Source organism: Hippocampus guttulatus, chromosome 18 (genome assembly GCF_054856545.1).
Source record: "Hippocampus guttulatus isolate MCC_2025c chromosome 18, RoL_Hgut_1.0, whole genome shotgun sequence".
NCBI lineage: Eukaryota > Metazoa > Chordata > Actinopteri > Syngnathiformes > Syngnathidae > Hippocampus > Hippocampus guttulatus.
Genome location: NC_141278.1, coordinates 9,922,949 through 9,945,422, shown reverse-complemented (window position 1 = coordinate 9,945,422; position 22,474 = coordinate 9,922,949). Strand labels below are relative to the sequence as shown.

General features: G+C 43.6%; 2 protein-coding genes across 4 annotated transcripts in view; one reads left to right on the top strand and one right to left on the bottom strand.

Moving 5' to 3' along the window:
* Positions 1-2,479: 2,479 nt before the first annotated feature.
* Positions 2,480-11,845, top strand: dtnbp1b (dystrobrevin binding protein 1b). 3 transcript variants are annotated; one of them, XM_086137251.1, is made up of 4 exons: positions 2,480-2,588; positions 9,674-9,853; positions 10,284-10,688; positions 11,045-11,845. In XM_086137251.1, the coding sequence occupies exons 1-4, from the start codon at positions 2,525-2,527 to the stop codon at positions 11,266-11,268; spliced, it is 873 nt and encodes a 290-aa protein (XP_085993377.1). In that variant the 5' UTR covers positions 2,480-2,524; the 3' UTR covers positions 11,269-11,845. The 3 variants fall into 3 exon arrangements, with proteins under 3 accessions (XP_085993377.1, XP_085993379.1, XP_085993378.1); XM_086137253.1 differs by lacking the exon at positions 2,480-2,588 and adding an exon at positions 3,912-4,014 and having other exon boundaries at positions 10,545-10,688; XM_086137252.1 differs by lacking the exon at positions 2,480-2,588 and adding an exon at positions 3,912-4,014.
* Positions 11,846-14,096: 2,251 nt separating this feature from the next.
* jarid2b (jumonji and AT-rich interaction domain containing 2b) overlaps positions 14,097-22,474 on the bottom strand; it is a 61,644-nt gene continuing 53,266 nt past the window's right edge. The window contains exons 9-19 of the mRNA XM_086136514.1: positions 21,298-21,606; positions 20,387-20,479; positions 20,174-20,292; positions 20,003-20,073; positions 19,149-19,263; positions 18,958-19,063; positions 17,736-17,918; positions 16,917-17,047; positions 16,549-16,717; positions 15,830-15,937; positions 14,097-15,745 (exon numbers count right to left, since the gene is read on the bottom strand). Coding sequence (XP_085992640.1) covers positions 15,497-15,745; positions 15,830-15,937; positions 16,549-16,717; positions 16,917-17,047; positions 17,736-17,918; positions 18,958-19,063; positions 19,149-19,263; positions 20,003-20,073; positions 20,174-20,292; positions 20,387-20,479; positions 21,298-21,606 — 1,653 coding nt within the window. The 3' untranslated portion in view covers positions 14,097-15,496. The remainder of the gene's footprint in view (positions 15,746-15,829; positions 15,938-16,548; positions 16,718-16,916; positions 17,048-17,735; positions 17,919-18,957; positions 19,064-19,148; positions 19,264-20,002; positions 20,074-20,173; positions 20,293-20,386; positions 20,480-21,297; positions 21,607-22,474) is intronic.

Genomic DNA, 22,474 nt, shown 5'->3' with positions numbered 1-22,474 from the left:
TGAAGAGGCATTTGAACCGTGTAATACAGGAGTCCATGGAAATGATCAATTCTTCGAAAATGTAAAATGACTCATTTTACATTTTCAAATTATACTCATTTTAAACTAGTATAATTTTTCTTAACCTTCTCTTGTCAAGTCTGTAGCATACAATTGTTGAACCGGGTCGAAGCGATATGTCACCCCATCCGCCATATTGTATGTGGCTTTAATATCGTAACACTGAACGAGGACAGTCGTCGGCAAACTTTGCTTTAAGCGCTTTAAAAGGACGGTGACGGACGGGACGGAGGACGATTATTGTACGAATAAGAACGGAGGGACAATGATGGAACGGTACCCAGGTCACGGACGGAGGACGGACCGGCAAAATAGTGTAAAGCGCCCATCTTTGGAAAACACAAAGTGGGCAAATACTTCTTCACGGCGCTCTAGATTTGGTGACGAATGGGTTTTGAAGACTTCACTGACTCATTGGAGGGCCGCTCGCCACATGTATTTCAAGGAGGACTTTGGGCATAGTCTGTAAAATGCACCTTTCTTGTTCTTCTTGGGCATAGGCGCTTGTGTTGAAATCTCTCTGAGCTCCCCATTGCCAAGAATCCTTCAATACAAAGCAAGCAGGTGGACCTCAGACCATGGCTCCTCCTGTGAACAGTGACCGAAGCAGCCTCCATGATGACGAATACCCTCCTAAGGATGGTGCAAATGGATTTCAGCTTGAATGTATGGATGTGTACACATTGAATAGATGAAAACACCTGCACTTTTCTAAAGTCATTTCTTTTTTTTATGTCTCGGTCCAATTGTAAGGGCCAGATGTGCAAAGTTCCTCTGTGCCTCAACAAAAACTGCTTCTGTGAATTCCACAAGTGATCTGAAGTGACATGCTCACTGTTCAGTCAACCCAAGTGAGAAGAAAGGTAAGTAAACTTGTGTCTAGTGTTTGTTTTTATAGTTCATAGTCGTGTTTTATAGTAGTATAGCCGTTATGACTTTCACATCGATAATCTAATCCCCATCCCTCAGATGGGAACAGTTTATTTATTTATGTACCTCACATCACATCTTCTTTATGTGCCATACTCAATTAACACTCTCAACTTAATGTAGCATCTACTTGAAAGCAAAAATACACTTGCAATATGCTTCAGTACGATACAAAAATTATTGGAAATAAATTCAGGCGTCAACAGGTTGAAGAAAAAGAAAAAAAGTGGAATTAACAGTTTACCGAGAGGCTGCTTGTTGGATGTTGGATGCAGCCCCAGTCTACTGCGTTGCCAGGCAACAAGCTTGGGTCAGCGTGGAAGGGGGCAGAAACAAGTGGACATGCCAGGGAGCTTGTGTGAAGAGTTCGCGAGAGTGTTTTTTTTTTTTTTTTTAAATGAGATCTTCAATGTTATTTATTTATTAATTTTTTTTCAAGGAACAATCCTAGAATAAATCACTGTTTTCATAAACATCAAATTTATTTTGTAAAATCAATAATACTGCGGAAGTGTACTGCATTCACAAAGTCTTTGAAAATGTTTTTATTCTTAGTAACGTATTGGGGGCTGTTATGTAATGCGCATCTTTTTCAATTTTTTTTAAGTTTCTATGTTTCAGAGTAATTATTTTTCTGTCTTAGCGAATATTTTAGTTTTTCAAATATTCTTTTGCTGTTGTTTTTTTTCAAATATTCTTTTTCTGTTATTTAAAAAGACCAGAAAAGCAGTTTTTTTCTTAAAAACCTGAAGAAGAAAAAAAGAAAAACTGAAAACTTTAACAAACGTTTTGTCCAGTTTTTTTTCGGAAAATAAATGAATCGATTAAACAAAACAAAAAATAAATAACACTGAAAAAACTTTTTTTTTTTCAAATGACTGTAATATGCTTTAGTACAATACAAATATTTAATTAAACAAATTAATAAATCATTTTAGCGTCATATATTATGCTGCAATTCTGCTTAATTTGATAAATAAATGCATGTAAAAACACCTTTCAGTTCAAAACAAATTAACATTCACTGACGATAGTGAATTTATGATTTAAGATGTTTCCTTTTTTTTTTTTCAACCCACACCAGACTGATTTGCCAAAATGTTGTCAAATTAAGATGAGGAAGGACACACATTTGTTTTATGCGCAATTCCTCATCAAGGAGATGAACTCGCCTCATACCAAATAACATTGCCATATCATCTGCTTTTCTGCCTGTTTACGAGCCCAGCGGCGTGCATGCAAACGTGAAGCGTAAAGCAGTGACTCAGCGAAGGCTGACTTGTCACCGCGCATCTCCTCGGTCTCGTCTCACAAAAAAAAAAAATAACAAAAGTTGTAAAGTTTGCACGTGGCCCAGAGCTTTTGCATCCACGCAAAGATTATGTAAACCTCTCACAAATGCTGCCTGTCTCCTAGGCAACATTTTATTAAATTTTTTATTTTATTTTATTTTTTTACACATGACTCTCATCTGACAGCTCTTCTGTTTGGAGGCTTTGGCTTGCCTCTTGCACTTTTTCCAACTCGAGGGGAGATGATACGGCAAAACATGTCGGCAGTTTGCAGAGTACCCAGCAGTCATTCTCAAAGTGTGGCACGTAAGTTAAAAAAAAAAATAAATACAAATCATCCATCAAATCTCGCAATATTTTCATGAAACAACGATAAATAACATGCGGTTGGAAAGAAGGTGCAGTTGTGGTCTAAGTCCGACATTTACATTTATTAAAAAACAGTTTGAAAAAAACGTGTGTTGCAACGGTGAGCCAAGTCCAAACATCGGCCAACTCGAACGGTATTCCATGAAATATGATGAATATGTATCATGTAAGCTACTGAGCAGGTAGGAAAAAATTGTATCGTGATAGCGGGCCAAGTCCAGGCCTCTATGAATATTTCTTGAATGATGGTCAATTATATTCTCTTTTACGAACATACACTGAAAAAAGGGGTCTGCTGGCTTCATGTCAATCCAACAGAGTCTTTTTTTGTCAGTTCGGGAAAAAAAATCAAAAACAATAGTGGGCCAAGTCCAAACATCTGCCAAATCTGTATTTTACGAAATGTGATAACACAATATGCAGTTAGAAAATGTTTTTAATGCAATAGTAGTCCAAACATCACTGAGCAGTCTTTCATAAAATATGCTAAATAATAATCACTTATCCAAACATACAGTTAAATGGTAAACGAAGTCTAGAAAATAGTGCAGTAGTGGTCCAAGTCCAATACACTAAGGAAAAAAAAGAAATGATGGTTGTATCTTGACTTCACGATGGCCCCTTTTTCGGTTCCCCCTGCCCTTGCGGTAACGGCGTCTTTTCGCCCCTTGCATCTACGTATCAATCTTGCCCTCGTCGTCTTTGCCGCGTTTTCCGTCGTCAATGAGCCGTGCGTGGCGGGAGCAAATGAGGCTTTCATGCTTCCCATCAGCCCCACTTGAAATGCTTTTGAAAGTCAGCCGAGGAGGAGGAGGAGGATCTTCGCTCTTCTCAGTGTCACGCTTGTTAATGGGATGATCGCACACAGAGTTAACATTTTCTGCGCACGACTCGTGAACGCAGCGCCATTGGGCTTGCACCTTTTCACCTCCTCAGAGGATGCCAGCCATTCACGGGTCTCACACACACACACACACACACACACACACACACACACACACACACACACACACACACACACACACACACATCAGCATCTGTGCCTCCTCCTTGTCCTCCTCCTCCCCTTTCGTAGCTCTCCTTGCATCCTCTCTCTCTCCCTCTCGTCGTGTACGCCTCGCCTCGACACAGGCGCAACATCTCCTCTCCCGCACGTAAAAAAGCAAGAAAATGCTGCGCGCTGACGACGGGGTGAGCGTGAGGATGCGTGGTGGGCTGGTGTAGCGTCTTTTAGGTTGGGGGGGGGGGGCTGCAAAGGAATCGAGGCAGGAGGGGGGGGGGGGGGAAACCCAAAACCCAAACAAATACGCGTCCAGGATGTCCACCACGCCTGCTGCGGCCGACGGGAGCCAGAGGAAGTCTCGTAAGCAAACTTGCCGCTTTTTGTTAGATAATTTTTTTGAAGAGCTGTGTGTGTGTGCGCGCGCGCGTGTGCGTGTGTGTGTGTGTGTGTGTGTGTGTGTGTGTGTGTACAAAGGGAGAGTACACCTTTTCCCCCAAGGCCTAGGTACTGGTATAGAATGTGACAAATGTTGGTGGTTTTCCTTGTACCTCCATATAATACGCATCCTCAATTTTTCACGAATTATTTTAGCAAACAAATGTGTGTTATACAAAAGAACTCATGTTTAGCAAGTAAGTAAGTCGCAATTGTGCCGCCTAACCCCGAAGTCGCTCGCCTTGGAGATGCCTAGACTTCGCCTAGATGGCAAAGTTTGTGACTCCTCCCCCCCCCCCCCCAAAAAAAATAAAAAATCAGGCAAACGAGAAGAATGAAACCGCCAATAGCTCACCAAATTGACCCGGCTCTCGGTCTGCATGTGTTTTCGGCAATTTTCTTCCAATGTGTTGAATGTATTTCCATTCAAACCTGTGAATTCACCTTTACAGGCTCTTCTAATTTTTTGACCAATCGCACGTCTTGTCGGGGCCTTCCAAACAGGAAGTCATTTGCATTTCTTTTAGGGCGCTGAAGTGAGTCGATAAAATACGAGTGCAGTGGAGCCTTGTCGTTACGAGAACTTCATTTGTGTGCGCGTGCGTGTACATTGATGAGGGCTCCGATTTGTTGTTGCTGAAAAATGTAACTGCTATTGAAAGTGTGTGCGTGGGAGGGAGGCTGCTGCTGCTGCTGCTTCTTCATTGTGGCCTTCAGCACCACACACACACGCATGCGCACACACGCGCGCGCGCACACACACAAAGTTGTGTGCTGAAAAGTGGGTGATTGATAACATGATGTGACTCATTTTGACTCATCATACACACACACACACAGCACACGATCAGCACGAGTGTGGAGGGGGGAGGACGGGAGTGGTCGGCTTGATGCAACGGCCCTTTTATGGCTTCCATTATTACTACCAGCATCCCCCTTTCTCCCTGCCCTCTTTCTCCCACTCATCCTCCAGGCGTACACCCCCCCCCCCCCGCCCCCCACCCCGTCTTCCCCCTCCTCCCGCCCCCCACCCCGTCTTCCCCCTCCTCCCGCCGCCGTGGACTTTATTTATTTACCCGCAATCCCTTGCTTGGCCTCGCCGGGGTCGATGCGTAATGATGTGATCAGCCGACAGCCGTGAAAACAAACGGATGAAAGTTGTCTCGCTCACTCTTTATGGGTGAGAGTGTGAAAGAAATTGGACGGTGTGAGCAATGCAAAAGCCTTGATGGTAAACATCAGGATGTTTCAAATACAATCATGTATTGAGATGCGAGTGACCCGACCTACATATTCCTTATCCTCTGCGAAGAACAACTAAATGTTACTGTGGGTTACTCAGCAGTTGTGACCATATTCCTCATTTTTTTATACAATTTTACACACTGCTATTTTTGCAACTTTTTGGGGGGCTGGAAAGGGTGAACAAAATGTTCATTCACTTCAATGTTTTTGGTGGGGCTAGCTACCTCCGAATACGGAAAATTGCCCGACTGACTCATTGCCGTCCACTCGACCTCGAGACTCGAATTGAATTTAAAAAATGAGTCAAAATGTGACCTCCTTTAACGAGAAGCTAATTAGCACGCTGCTAACGGCTCTTGTGCTCCCTGTTATCATATGGTCCCATTTGTCCCGAGAGCTAATGATGCTAGCATAAATCAGATAAAAATGCTTGATAAGAGGATCTGGTTTTGGATCCTGGTAGGCTGCCACTTAGAAGTCATCCCAGTCGTGTTTTATTTTTAGTTCATCACGCTGTTCTTAACAAAACAGAGAGCCTGTGAAATGACATGCGGGGAGCGAGACGCTCTGATAAAACGCTCAGTGAGTGCCGCGCTAAGCTAATTAACGCTAAGACGGTGACCGCCGTGAAATGAAACGAATGCCGGGCTTTCCTTTCGAAGACTTTGACCCACTTTAACTTTGGCAGCGGTGACGATGTGCAACGGCGAATGTTTTCATGGATCGCATTTATCTGTTCATTCATGCGGCTTTCCGTATATCTGGCATTCCGCGCTTTAATCCCCGCCGACCATCATTCGTCATTAACGCTTCATTTATTTCACAAAAAGATGGTGGCGGGCAACAAGCTCTGCTTCTTTTTTTTTTTATCCACTGCTAATTTTGAAATGATAAATATGGTTAAGTAATATTCTGAAAGACAATGTTTACCAGCGAAGACCGAAGTGGATTTCTTGCGTGCGCCCTGTCGAGGCAGCAGGGGCTTCGTGTGTCCCTCGCTCGCTCTCGCCCTCCACAAGATGATTGTCATCTGCTGGGTTTGACGGTCGATCAACTTGGAAGCTCGGAGGGTTGGGGGGGGGGGGGGTTAAACTGAGATTCACACACAACCCAGGCGTGGCGAGGTCACGTCATTTCGACGTTCATGTCTTGAATGGGGCGGCCCGGTGGTCCAGTGGTTAGCGCGTCGACCTCACAGTGCAGAGTTCAATTCCATGGGCCTGCGAGGGTTTTCTCCGGGTACTTCGGTTTCAACCCACATTCCAAAAACATGCATGGCAGGCCGATTGAACACTCCAAATTGTCCCTAGGTGTGAGTGTCAGCGTGGATGGTTGTTCGTCTGTGTGTGCCCTGCATTTGGCTGGCAACCGGTTCAGGGTGTCCCTCCCTACTGCCCGAAGACAGCTGGGATAGGCTCCAGCATCCCCCGTGACCCTAAATGAAACGTACCATTACTATTGTTCCAAATGTCGTTAAATCAGATTTTTGTTTCATCGTTTTTGTTTGTCTGCAGTGTTGTCAGCCGACACTGACAGCAGTGTTCGGACCGCAAAAGTGTCTGACTCTTTGCTGCTGTTGGCGGCGCCCATTTGGTGTCACCGTCAAACAGTTTGACATTCCTCTAGTTTTGCTAAAAATGTTTCTGCGCTGGCCTTGAACTCTTAAACCCTCCCCTGGGATAAAACCCAGTTGGTCCGATTGTATCTGAATCAAGTCTGCATTGGCGCAGTAAGATGGAATAGTCCATTGTGTGAGAAGGGATGGGGGGGGGGGGCGCGCTTGACACCATCAAGCTAGATGAAGCCATTTTGATGCGCTTATAAGCATATGAATTAAGACTCATAAAAAACCGGAGGAAACTTTATCCGTTTGGAAATATGGGGGCCCCCAAGCAATTGCCTTTGCCTCCAAGCTAGCACTTGCATCCACTTTCCTACTCCCTCCAATGAGTCTATTGTGTCTGTAAAGCTGCAGTGGGACACTTAAGGGCCTAAATGGCGCTCGGTGGCGTCTGCAGTCAGACAACACTTCATCTCCAACAACCTAATCCAACCCCCCGTCCCCCCACCGGCACATTGTCTCTATGGCGACAAATAGCAGATGGGATGTGTGTATTTGTGCCCGCGAGGACAATCACACAAGAAGTGACAGATTGAAGGCATGCTGCTGTGTTTGTCAATTTGTTGATCCCGATGGAGGTAGGTGTTTACAAACGCATGTACACTGCCGCACAATCTCTCCCACACACACAAATGTCACCCATGCGTCCGGCACAGTTATATGAAAAGAACTCTTGTTTTAGAATTCATCTTAGGCCTGCCTCACACTGACAGACACATCTGAACTGAACAATCGCAATAAATAAATCAAGAACTAAAATGCACGCACATCAGCTGATCAACTTTTACACACATAGTCAACAAGCTGCGATATAATTTTATTTTTTTTGCAAACCATAAAAGCATGGTGCGATTGTCAAGGATGAAGCAGATTGTGCCTTGCCAATAAAATACAAATAAAGGAAATGGGAGAGAAATAAAGTTATTAACAATATCTGTCGGAGTAGCAGAAGCAGATTGAGTAGCCACAAAGACTACTACTAGAACTACTGTTACTTTAAAAGCAATAATTACTTGAGTATTCTGTGAAAAAATACTCAAGTACTGAGTAAATACTAAGTAACCAATGTAATTTTTTTTCTAATCAAAGTGTCATCATTGCTGCCGCCAAGCCATATAAATGCCGGTACAATATAAATCGAGTGTGTTTTACAACAACACCTAAAAACATTTCTTATTTCTTATAGCTGTTTGTAAAATAGCAAAGCTTGCCGTCTTTGTCGCCAAATTGCAGCCTAACCCTCAGCCACCCACTTCCCCTCTTTGTGGCCACCTGCTTCCCCCCCCCCCCCCCGACAAGTGAGACGCTGCAAGAAACTGGAGGGCGGATCAAATCGCTCAGTATCAAGTCTGTTCATCCTCTGGGCAATGTTAGCGGTGCGACACTTTCCCAGGATCAACACGGTGCATGTGCACGAGTGTATTTGCGCCCGTGTGTGGTTGAGTCATCCTAAGGATTAAAAAAAAAAAAAAAAGGTGGTTCCTGATGAGGTTCTTCTCATTTGGGCACTCGCTCGATGAAGGCATATGCCACAAACGTGCGCTTTCTAATTCCTCTTCACACTTTCTTCCTCCTCCTCCCCATTGTCGTCAGCTCAGCCACATCCTGCGCCGCCCGCCGCTCTTCTCGCCGCTGTGGGGCCTTCTATTTTTAGCCCTTTGCTCATATTTAGCCTGCGGGGTCTTTTCTTTATAGTGCTTCGCAGATGTCGGGTGAGCGCTTTTGCACACAATCAGATGGAGCCAAAAAAGCGAAGCGAGGGGAGTCAAAGTGCACTTGGGACCAGAGTAACGCTGGCTCGCTGCGCTTTGAAAGAGAATCCAGTCAGATTTTGGCCAGGTTTTTTTTTTTGGGAGGGTGGGGGGCTGGATGTCACATCTGACTTTTTAAAAGTCATTTTCAAAGTCGACTCAAAACAAACAAAAGCACAAAAATGTTGAGTAACCCCGGATGACTAATAATACACGGATCATAAATTCAATGAACAAAAATAAGCAATTCAGAAAGAAAAATAAACCCTCAAGAAAATTTAAACTAAAACACTACAACAAAACTAAAACAACTAAATCTTGTATTACATTAAAAAAAAGATGCAACAAATTAAACCGTTTCAGACTGAAGCAAACAATCACATTTAAAAAAATCAGAAGAAAAAAATGACAAAATCTAATATAATAATAATATATAATAATAAAAAGCTTGAGTCACATCTGATCAACAAAATAAATGAAAATAAGCACAAAATAAAATGTAAAATAAACACAAAAATCGAAACATAATAAAATTAATGTAACGATAAATAAAAATAATGTTTAAAAAATACATTTTATTTTAAGTGAACACAAATTTGAAAATCTAAAAATCATGCAATAGTAAAAAGAGCAAAAAAGTTAAATTAACACAAAAATAGAAAAGTACAACACTGAAAACATGAAAAACAAAAACAAGTAACATCCAGGGAAAATAATTACATTTTCAAAAATACTGTAGCTAAAATCAAGTAGATAAAAAAGAAAGATCAAAGAATAGAACCCCCCCCCCCCACAAAATTTTAACAAAAACAATGTTGAATCACGTCCGAAAAACAACAAAACGATAAGTCTGTTAAAGCCCTTTGTTGGCAATTAAAAAAACAAAAACAAAACACACACACACCAACCAGAATCCATCACAGAACCTATTGTTTGCATGCGCTCCAAAACTTTGTTGCTTTTGCAGTGGAGGTGGATTGTGACCACGTGCCGAAGGCGTCGGCCGCCGACTCCTCCTCCGGCGGCGGCGGCGGCGACGGCGGGCAGCTGAAGCTGAAGGACAGACACAAGCTGCTGGAGGAAGCCTTCCAGCAGGACGTGGAGCAGTACCTGTCCACCGGTTACCTCCAGATCGCCGAGAGGCGAGGTGAGACGCCGCTCGTATCCGCTCTTGGGGTTTTTCAGTCACCGACAACTACAGCGGGCTAACTCCATTTTTGAACCTCTGTCATTGAACCACTACTGCCATTGTCCACTACTGTGGACAGCTTATCATGTTATCAGGTTACAGGTGATCATTATTGGTGCATGGAAGGGTTAAAGACACCTAAGCGCAGTCAAATGTAGGACATGCCTTTCTTTCGGAACTGCAAGCGGCGCCTCATCTCCTTCTGTTCTTAACTCCAAAAGGGCAACAATGGAGTTAGCCCAGTGAAGCTGTGAGGGAGGGCGTGGGAGTGCGATCACATAGTACCCACCCTCAACCCCTCATCCCATGATGTTCTTCTTCTTCTTTCTTGTGCTTTCGACCTACGCGGCCCTTGTTCCGCCCTCCCGACTCCCTCGAGGTACGGTAGCCAATGACATCTCTCACTATCTGCACAGGCCAATCATCTCCTCTGCCTGTGTCAGTCGCTTGCATCGATTCCTTTGCATTCTTTGTTGTGCTAATGTTGCTAAAGCTAAAGGTCCTCCAACCTTGCTTTGCCTGGACTCAGCCGCTTTCCGCCCCCTGCTGGACGCCCGCTTGCACTCCAGTGTCATGACAGCCGCTTGCAGCCTTCTTCTTTTTGATAACATTGTTGCGGTGGGGGGGCGGGGGGGGGGCCGGGTCGCAGGGCCAATAGGCAGCATGTCGTCCATGGAGGTCAACGTAGACATGCTGGAGCAGATGGACCTGATGGACATGTCGGACCACGAGGCGCTCGACGTCTTCCTGCACTCGGGCGGAGAGGACAACAGCGCCGCCTCGCCGGTCGCAGGTGACTCCTTGGCTTCTTCTTTGCACGCTGGCAATGACTTGAGAAGCTGGCACGTTTCGAGTCTTACTGCAGTTATGAAAATGTGTTGGTTTTTTTTAAGACGGTATTCAAGAAGAGCAGCAGAATTACATAGCTAGCTACTTTGGTATAAAAGGCCAAAACAAAAAGGACTCCGACTTTAAACGGGATTGTTTCGATTCGCTTTGCCGAGTGTATTCATACGTTAACATAAGTTTCTCGTTCCAAAAAGTCAAAACGTGGTTATCACAGCTCACGTGAAACGTATCACGTCAACGTGAGAGTTATCACATATGACGTGAAAGTTGTGTCAAAACGTGACAATTATCATCTTGCAGGCCCCGAGTCTTTGAGCGCCGAGATCAGCCTCGCGGTTCCCGAGCTGCGCCGCAAGCTGTCGCCGGCGTGCGCCCGCGACGCAGACGAGGAAGACGACGGCGAGGAAGAGGAGGATAAAGAAGAGGAGGAAGGGGCCAGGAGGACCATGAGGAGGAGGAGGAGGAAGAGGGCGACCCCGCCGGTACCGACGCTCGACCGCCAAGACGGGTCCCCCAAGGTTTGATGAAGCGGGTGGGTGTGAGGGGGAGGTGGTGGACGGAGATAACATGCCCCCCCCCCCGCTCCCCCCACCCTGCGACTGCCACATGACGTGTGCCTTAAAGAGCACACAACAAGTTTATGACCTTTATGATCAGCACAACAGCTCGGGTCCACATGTTGTGTTATGATTTGGATTCCGAAGTACAAAAAGTGCTGAAAAGAAGCACAAGGCGACAACCATAAAAACGTGACATGAAACCTACTGGACACTTTGTCAGTGTCGACATCACCGAGGAAAAAAAATGTGATGACAACCATAGAAGACGAAATGGCCCTTACCTTTGCTATTTGCTTTTTTTCTTGAGCTTCTGCGTTGCCCTTTGTGGGCTTCAATGTTTCAACCTGAGCCATAGCTTCCAGATTCTCCACGTGGACCAAATCTTATCATGTATTTGAAAAGTTGGCACTTTGATTCTGTGTGTCTGTGCGGGCCGAGTGAAGAGTTGTTGATGATTTTGAGTGTGCTGTGTACAGTATATCTTTTGTGTAGTACACATTGTTTCCCTCCGGAGAAGAGTGAAATAAAAAGGTCGCCTGAGGACGCTGTGTTGTCATGGTGGTGTGTTCCAGGTTTCTACCTTCCTCAATGAACATCACTACTACATGCGACATATCGCAAAGTGTCATTCTACTTGAATGTAATTAGTCCCAACCGGGGTTGTGCAGTTCACTTCCGGGTTTGGCCGTTGGGATTTGGAGTCCTTTTGCTCGATTCCAGTAATGTTTGCTGAATGCTTTCTCATGTTTGGAATAATGAATATTGATAATACATAGTTTAAAATCATGGTTGATTTAATAAATTTTTATGATTATTGTGAATTTGAAGGTATTAAATTAATTAATGTAGTATTAGTGGGAGTGGTAATAATAGGAGTACTCAGATAATGTTTAGAGATCTCGTTACCTCTGCGTCCCGCGTCCTAGATGCATAATTTTCCCACAGGACGCACAGTTTCAAACAATGTGCCAGTGTTCTGTCCAAGGCTCGGCAACCCGAAGCCAAGGCCAAGGCCAAGGACTTGACTCCGAGGCCAAGGCCAAGGCCAAGGACTTGAGGAATTTTCCGAGGCCAAGGCCAAGGACCAAGGACTGATTTTGAAGCTGAGGCCTCGTTGAGGACATGTATAAAACAATGCCATCATACCACTTGGCAGGTCTTCATGATTTGCAACACCCCTCCATCAAACCCCTTCCACTCCCTAACGCTTGAACGAAGTGTTTTTATTCAAAGAGTAGAACAGTCAGGGTACGTGTTATTTATACTGAGAAAAACAAAAAAAGCATATGATATACTGTACATTTATGAATTAATGTTTTAGTGCAGCAGTTTCTTAATATGAAGTAAATCAACACTCAACAGGCATGACATGGCACGGAAGACAAGTTGAGAAATGACTTTGCATAGAAGTCAATCACTGAGTGCAGAAAAAGCGGTAATCTCTGCAGTGATAATTTTACGGTTTAACGGCAGCGAGTCCCAGGGACTCGCTGATCAGAAAGGTATGAGTCCCATTATGCATTGAGAGAGTCCCAAATTTCGAATTCTGAAATGGTCTACTTATTCAATTGCATATGATAATAACACAACAACATATACATACAATTATAAACAAATGTTGCAAAAATTTAAATAATTCAGGAGCAGGCCTGAGGATTTCGGCTCTTTGAAGTGAATGATGAGACGTTTTTCGACGAAAAAAACGACCATGAATAACAGTAAGGTGTTTTTGCCTTACTATACATGGTCGTTTTTTGGGGGCTAAAAATGCCTTACTATACATGGTCGTTTTTTTCCCGGCTAAAAACGCCTTAATATACATGGTCGTTTTTTTTCGGCTAAAAACGCCTTACTATACATGGTTGTTTTTTTCGGCTAAAAACGCCTTACTATACATGGTCGTTTTTTTCGGCTAAAAACGCCTTACTATACATGGTCGTTTTTTTCGGCTAAAAACGCCTTACTGTACATGGTCGTTTTTTTTCTGCTAAAAACGCCTTAATATACATGGTCGTTTTTTTCGGCTAAAAACGCCTTCCTATGCATGGTCGTTTTTCGGGGCTAAAAATGCCTTACTATACATGGTTGTTTTTTTCAGCTAAAAACGGCTTACTATACATGGTCGTTTTTTTCGGCTAAAAACGCCTTACTGTACATGGTCGTTTTTTTTCTGCTAAAAACGCCTTAATATACATGGTCGTTTTTTTCGGCTAAAAACGCCTTCCTATGCATGGTCGTTTTTCGGGGCTAAAAATGCCTTACTATACATGGTCATTTTTTTTTCGGCTAAAAACGCCTTACTGTACATGGTCGGTTTTTTTCTGCTAAAAACGCCTTACTATACACGGTCGTTTTTTTTTGGGCTAAAAACGACTCATCGTTCACTTCAAAGAGCCGAAATCCTCAGGCCTGCTCCTGAATTATTTAAATTTTTGCAACATTTGTTTATGATTGTTTGTGTTATTATCATATGCAATTGAATAAGTAGACCATTTCAGAATTTGAAATTTGGGACTCTCTCAATGCATAATGGGACTCATACTTTTCTGATCAACCATTTTTGCTTTTATGTCGACCCCCCCCCAAAAAAACTCTGATGCATTTCCTTTATTTAAAATAAAGATAATGACAAAACTCATTAATACATTGCTTTTTTCTTTGTGTTTTTGAAAACGGATACATGCTGATTTTTGGGGACATTTGAAAAAATCGCATCATTACTTCAACGAAATGAAGTTCTTCTGGACAAAAAAAAACAAACCCAAACAAATGAATAAGACATTTGCAAAAGCTTGACAGTGAATTGTCGACAAGTTTTTATTGAACCTCAAGTACAAACAAACTGCAAAATGTTTAAAAAAAAAGTCACCAACACGAGAGTCTGGACCAATAAATTAAGAGCCTCGCTTTTTGTCAGTGAGCACTTCCGGACTTGTGTATCAAAAACCAAACCTAGTTAAGGCCATAAACCTTGACACCCCAATGTTATTTTTTATTTCGACACTGGAAATGCTCACGTCGGTATTATGCCTTAAATAGTCCTAAAATAATTTTTCAGTCTTCTGCGCGGGCGGGATGACGACTAACAACAGCAAAAAAAAAAAGGATCCATGATGTAAAAGCAGTTTTCTTTTTCAGTGCAACAAGTGGAGAGCTACAACCTTTCTGGGTGTGACATTTTCACACATGGGAAAAAAAAAAAATCTCACCTGCCGTTTTTTTCCCTTTTCTTAAAAAAAGTAAAGCTAAAGGAAGAAAACTAGGCTGAGGGGGCTTGGGAATGGGCACGGGGAGTCATCTTATGTTTAGCGATATAAGCAGCACTTAAACGATTTTTTTTTTGTTGTTTCTCTTTTTTTTTTCTTTACATATGGGAGCGACCCTGTCGTCAGCGCACGTCGATGAAGAAAGGGAATTGTAAGGCTTTTTCTTCATCACCATCATCAGCATCACCACCACCCTTTTCCTGGCATCCTTCCCCACTGGGCTCAAGTATGTAAAAGACATTTACAGGATTATGTACAAAAAAAAATCTCGAGGTGGGTTGGGGGAGGAAATCACTCAATTTAATTAAAAAATAAAATAAATTAAAAAAAACATTTCACATTTGACACTAGTGGCTCTACTTGATAGCATGTAAAAAAAAAAAAAAGAAAAAAGACAGAAATAAAAAATGATGTAAAAGTCAGATGAAGGACTGGAAAAAAATGGAATGTTAACATGATTGCACATCTCCAACCAAGCGAGGGGAGGGAGGAAAAAAAAAAAAAAAAGCTTTTCCGCCGCGTTAGCGCTGGATTGTGGCAAACGTCACACTTTTGTTTTTCTCCTCATGATCAGACAGAAAGTTGGATAGCAACAGCACCCCAAAAAAAATAAGGCGGATTTCCTCGCTCTGAGGCACACTTTTGTTTTTTTTTTTGCACTCAAACCCCACAAAAAAGACGCAGGAGGTGAAAGAGAGAAAAACAAAGGATACGTGAACCCCAAAAAAAACAGCAACAGTATTGTCTTTCAAGTTTTCGCTACTAGAGCGCCCCCCCCTGCCCCCCTGGATTTTCAAAGTGATACTGCAGGAGCTGCGTCGGGAATTGGAGGGAATAACTTTGGGTTTCTACTGGGGGGAGATTTGGCGGGGCGGAAGAAAAGCAAAATGGCCCAACGGCGTTCCGGGTGGCAAGTGCAAAAGCTCTCAGGACACGGCGGCCGCCTTGGCCAGGAGGCCGGACGGCAGGCGGCCCAGCGACACCTCCATGGCGCGCCGCTTGCGGGGGGCGCCGCCGCCGCCGCCGCTGCCGCTGCGTTTGGCCGGCGAGGCTTGGGCGGGGCTGACGGGGCGGCGGCAGGCCTCGGCCCCGCCCGCCGCCGCCACCACCGCGCCTCCGCTGCTCTTCAACATGGCACGCCCGCACACCTGGTTGACCAGGTTGTTGATTTGCTCCTGAGCCAAGAAAAAACACAAAGTGGAGCTTGCGTGACTTTTGGACAACACGGTGGAAATTTTGCGGGAGGATTTTTGGCTGACCTCGTCGTATCTGTACATCATCTTGAGGCCTCGGCACGATTTGTGCTTCTCCACGTAGCGCAGCGCGCACTCAAGGCAGAACACCACGTTGTCCGTCTCTTGTACCACCTGCAAAAATTCAAATTCAGTTCACATCCGCACGAACTGTTCATTGTTTAGTGTTCACTATTAATGACATAAAAACGATCGCGTCAAAACATCAATAGCTTGTTTTGGGGGGTGGAATGAACGACCATGATGTTTTCATGTTAAGTTTTATTTGCCTTTCAGCTGTTAATTAAATTGGTATTGGCATTCAGAGATGATTTTTAAAAATATACATGTTGAATTTATATTATATTATATTTTTTGTTGTTTTTCTTCAATTTTTTGTTTTGTAGTCAGTAACCTGTAATTTTGTAATTTGTCTTTAAATTAAATTGTAACTTTAAAACTAGTTTGTGATTGCACTTTGTTTTCATTGGTACATTTTCATGCAAATTTTGGACAGTCATAATTATCATTAATTTAATTTAATTTTTTTTTTACATTTTAAATAGGGGTTTATCATTAACAACAAAAAACGAAGCTGAATTTGTAAACGCTGCAATGTCGATAAGTTCCACCCTTAACGGTTCTATTTAAAAAAAAAATTGTCACAAAATATAAATATTTGCTCGTAGATGATGAAATAAAAGCAAGAAAATGCGGACGCGCAAGAGCAGAGTAGAAGTGGTGACCATGGAGAGGTAGCAGAGGTGGTGGCAGGTCTGGCAGCGTCTCTCGGAGGACTCGAGCGCCGTCCACTTGCCGCGTGGCTTCTTGCGGCTCTCGTCGTGAGCGCCGTAGCGGGCCGCCGAGTGCAGGCCGGCCGTGAACAGCTCCTCGCGTTGGCGGATCTCCAAGTTCCTGCGGCGCCGACACGATGCCAAACAAGACCTCGTCAGGCAAGCTAACAGCATTACGGAACATTTTACAAGCATTGTACAATTTCTCAGAAGATTGTCCATATGCATCCGAACATGGAAAAAAAAAAATTCTCGTAAGCCGCTTCAAGGGAATTTTGCAACGATGGCAAACTTGCGAGTTGGGGGCGGGGCCCGCCCACCTGAGGTCTTTGAGGAGGGTGGCGATGGTGGTGAGCAGAAGCCCGTTGTCCCGCTTGGACTCGGCCGTGGCAATCTGGTAGAGCAGCTTCTCCATGGAGAAGGGCTTGGCGATGCGTCGGCACTTGAGGTCCTGTCGGGGCCAAAGAGCAAATCACTCAACTGCAGACGGAAACGGCAAACGGCCGCACACAACTCCCAAAACGACAGGCTAGTCATTCGACTCAAAGAAACTGCGTTCGGAATCATTCGCTCGCTCGCATCATCGCTTGCTGGAGTGCTTTTGGTGTGTTACAGAAATGAGCTGACGAGAATGAGAGTGGGCTAACTGCATTCGTACACAAATCGATTGACACATAGCTCATCTTTCAGACGAGTATCGGTTGAAGTGGTTTACTTCCAGTTTTGACCTGAAGGGGACAGACCTTGATTGCACTGGCCGCTTTTCTGATTCAGTGCGACAGTGGGCCAACCGCCGAGGAAAGGCGCTTCCAGTTGTTGACGGAAATGCACAAAGTTGCAGATTTTTTGGGCTGGGCGGCATGTTAGTTTGTACACTTGAATGTTATTTTTCACCTTTCATGAAAAATGGATACTTTCAGCGTATGCTTGGAATTAGATCATGATAGTACTGCAATTTTTTTCAGAATATGTTACTACAGTAGAACTGAATAATATACAGATGGACGCGCAAACAATATATCACTGCCATAGACATCACGGAGAAAACTTGAAATCACTCTCGGAGAAAATAAAAATGGAGCTGGCCCACTCTCGTTGTCAGTGGCTCAAATGAACATAATGCTTGTTTTTGTAAAAACCTTGGCGGCCTGGTAGCCCAGCTTGATCCAGTGCAGCGTGGCGAAGTGCACCGTCTCGGACACGCTGTAGCCGCAGCACACTTTAGACACAAAGGTGCCCGGGAAACAGACCACAAACTGGCCGCTGCGCTGCACCGTGCGGTGCACGCGGATGCCCTCCCGGCACAGCACCTCCGGAGAGATCTAAGCAAGCAAACGTCCACGTGACCAAAACTGCGCATTCTTACTCACCAAAACAAAAAAATACAATAAATGACACGATGACTGCTTAATTTAAGAGTACATGTTATAAAATGTGTCTGTTAACTCATTCAATCGCAGCCATTTTCACTGGAGCAACCCCCTCAATCCCAGAGTTTTACAGGATCTTTACTATCTATCTTTACTGATCTTGCAAGTCCCACAGAATATTTGGTTCTAATGCTATATAAACATGGAGCCTACCAAAATAAAGTTTGGACTCTCTTCTTCCAGCAGAAAAAAATATTGTTTCTATCTTTTTCCATGCTTCAGCAATCGGCATTACAAAATGGCTAAGTTTCATGCAAATGGCGATTCCTGGGCAAAAAACGGAGAAAATGAGCTTTTTGTAAAATCATGCATTTCAAGCACGTGAGGCACCACTGCCACCTACTGGTCGCTTTTTTACATGATTTACAATGCAAACGGCTTATCGTCGTTCACAGATTGCATCAGAGCCTCCTCCTCTCTATGACGCAAATAAAAAGACTTAGACGTACGGGTACGTCCTTGGTAGGCGGGGCCTAATTTTATAAAGACATACAAGTACGTCTTGTGGAATTAAAGAGTTCATGTATTCATTCGGAAATAGGTACGGTTAAAATTTGGTTTGCGCGAATGGATATGCTGACCCTAATGTTTGGCACTCTTCAGTTTGGGGTTTTTTTTTCATCCAGGAATGACTTAATAACATTTGAAAAACACCTCAGACTTCATTTATGAAATAAATACATAAAACTTTAGATGGACACACTGACCATTTTGAATGCAACCAAAAGAACCCTTTCATGGACAGCGGTCACTACAGTGGACATCAAAGGGGCTAAACTGACTTTAAAAAAAACATCAAACATGCATACGTTGATGAACGATAAAATTCAAGATGAAATTATTTTTATTATTTTTATAATTTGTAAATTTGGGATGTTGCATGTGCATGCGTGTGTGTGTGTGTGTGTGTCTGCGCACGCCCCATCCACACCATGACATTCTTCTCGAGCATTTCCAGTCCGGGCGTCCCGTTGGCCTGCAGCAGTGTGTGGACCACCTTGTCCAGTTTGGACTTCTCCTCAGCAGGGACACAATACCTGAAGCACGCATTGGCACAAGTTTAATTCCACGCGTGCGCATATAGTTTGTTAAATAGGCTTTGGAGATGCGCGGCAAGCCCACCAAATGCAATCAGCACCAGTGTGAAGGTAATCGATGTATGGAAGGCGATTTTGGTCTCGAGACCAGCATGAGGTAGAAAAGACCATGCCGATGTTCAGCCAAGGAATGGTGACCCCTGCGGGCAACCAACAACACTTTACATATGAGTCATTCATGGTGAAGTCACAAAGTCACGATCGACTAGATTCACCAACGTCTTACAGTAAAAAAAAAAAATTGTGGTTCTAAAAAAATGTGTCCAAGTATGTCAGAATGACATCATTTGAACCTTCTAGAAACCTAAAGGATGTCATTCCTGGAATAAAGTACACACACACACACACACACACAAAAAAGTAATTTTACAATTAAAATAATTCTACATAAAATAAGCATTTAAGAAAAAGCGTGAAAAATATGCATGCAATTACTTATCCGGTTTTTGAAATGGACCAAAAAATAAAAAATAAAATCACTTTATGGAAAGGAAGAATATGTATAAATTTTTACTTATTTTAGAATTAATCATTTTAAGTTTTGATTTATCCATATTTTTTTGAACAAAACCGGGCCAAACAAATGCGGCCCTTTTAGCCAGCCAGAAACCTGAAGCTCTTTTACAAAAAAGGCACAATGACATAAAGCAACGTTTCATGTCCTCTTAATTGACAATTACCCAAATGATGAATGAATTTGACGATTTAAGACTCGAGCAATGAATTGAAACAGAAAAACGCATCGTCAGCTTTGAAGCCAAAATAATATTGGTGCACGGCTAAATGGCATCTCCAAAATGAATAGCTGTCTAAAAATAAATAAACAATTTCACGTTTCCAACACGCGGACCACCGAGAATTTGAAGCGATCCTTCTTACCGGGCACGGCACCCAGATGCCTCAGAATGGAGCCCGAGTTATTGGGGAGGACCGTCAGGTTCCATCCGTGTCTGCACACAAGAGGGCGCCACACACACGCATCAGAGATCCTCCTTGTGGTTTTTTTTTTTTTTTGGGGGGGGGGGGGGTGACTTGGGGGGAATCACTCACTTGGCAAAGGGCTCCGACTTGCCGGTGGGGAAGCCACTGCCGTGCGTGCTGGTGTCCACCTTGCCGCAGTGCACGGCCACGTGGCCGTCGCGTTGCTCCACGATACGCCAGTACTCTTGCTGCAGACGCAACAGCACACGGCAGGTTTATTTTTTATTTTTTTTGCTAACATCCAAAAAACATGGTGTGATTGGTGATGGTGATGACGCTCACCTCGACCTCGCTGGCAGCGGGCTCCTTGTTGAAGCACATGGTCATGGTGTTACGAGCTATCCGGAAGAAGTTGGTCAGCGACACCGACTTCCCCTGCGGCAGTTTCACAGTCGGTATGAATGCAAGAAATGAAAATAAACCATTCTGGAAAGTTCCACGCAAACGGATCCGACTTATAAATTGAACACAAATGAGTGACGGGGGAGGGGAAATAAATCAATAAAAATCCACTTATTGGTCCTTAACCCTTTCATGCAGCAATAATGATAATCTGTAACCTGATGGGATGTCCACTGTGGTGAAAGGGTTAAGTGGCATGCGTTTAGTTTTAAGATGACGTTTGTGATTACTTCGATTGAGCATTCATTGCTAGTTGAAGTCATAACTTAAAAAAAAATTATTATTTTTTAAACCCCATATATACTGTATATATAAATATATATGAAACTGAAGCTGTAAAATTCAAATCATATTCTAACTGCACACAAATGTTTCCAAATAAGCAGTATTGATCGATTGAATGCAAACATGTTCTGTTTAAAAGTTAAACACAACTGAACTGTATGAAAAAATGGCCTGGAAAAGGGCAAAAAAAAGAAATACTGCACTGGATGAAAAGTGAAGTTACTCTTTGTAAATGCACAGCTTAAACATTAACACTTGACGGATGACTAAAAAATCTGCAGGATTTTAGCAAGTTTTTTATTTTTTTAATTCCTATTGTGACATTAAGTGAAAAAACAGTTTGGGAATGACTAGCGGGTTGTTCTGTTCCGCCGAGCAGATGACGTCAAGGAAAAATTGCTTTCCAGTTGACCACTGCACGATTTTGTGTTGCTCACCAAAACAGCAGCACGTACCGAGTCCAAGTTCCCGCATGTTTTTAGGGTGCGCCGTTTGTCGCCACTAACCTTGCAAATACATTTGTGCTGCTCGCCAAGGATGCTGTCATCGTGGTGCTCGGCGACACGCCGCCCATCCTCTCGTCCGCTGTGTTTTTCCTGAGCGAAGAGGCGGCGCCGGCCCGCTTTGACCTGAGCCTCCAGATCCTTCAGATGCTGGTACGTGCCGTTGCCGTTGGCGCCGGTGCCGCTGCCGCCCACCAGGCCACCCGCCAGCCCGTTCTTGGGCTCGTAGCGGGGTAGCGTCGGCGCGGCCGAGTCCGCCAGACCCTCGAGGGGCCCGCGCCGCGCCTCCAGTCGACGCTTCTCCTGCAGTACCTATTGGGAAATTCACAATCTTACAACATTTGACGAGTCAGCGAGTGCTGGATCATTTTCTATTCGGGTTGCAGTACTCTAGACACCCTACTTGTGGAAATGTTTCAATCTTGACTCCTACGCTCCGGAATTTAGTTACAAAGCACCTGTTACCGTATTGGCCCGAATATAAGACGGCCCTGATTATAAGACGACCCCCTCTTTTTCAAGACTCAAGTTTGAAAAAAGACTTTGAAAACCAAATTAATTTTTATCCAGAAAATAATTACAGTACATCTGAAACAAATGATTCTAACAATATATTTGAGAGAAAAATCATGTTATTTTGCCTCATTCAAATCTTAATATCTGAACATTTAAAAAATGTAAACTAAAGTGCAATCACATTTGTCAGTGAATGGCTTCTGGTTTTTGAAATGTAAATGACATCATAACTTCTCCTCAGCTGCCGGTTAACCTGGCCGATCTTCCACCCACTTTTCTCCAGATTGTCGCTACGTTTCTCCATTTTCTGTTTTCTCTATTATTTTTTCTCTTTTCTTTCTTACCGCTATTTTTTATTTTTGTTCTTCGTGACAGGGGTTCACTTTGGCCTGGGGAGTCAAGTTCAGCATTCCCTTCAATGATATCTGGCGCCATCTAGCGTCGTGAATGGGTATAATGTCTAGACCCTGAATATAAGACAACGCACACCTTTTCAGTCTTATTTCAATGCAAAAAAACCCTGTCTTATATTCGGGCTAATACGGTAAGTCATTTGTCCTGCCTCAACCTCTGGCCTCTGGATTTTGGCCTGTTTTACTGCGGCTTCCCTTCACTCCCCCTACCCTCCTGTACTGTCCCGATGATGCAGCCGCTGGGGAAATGG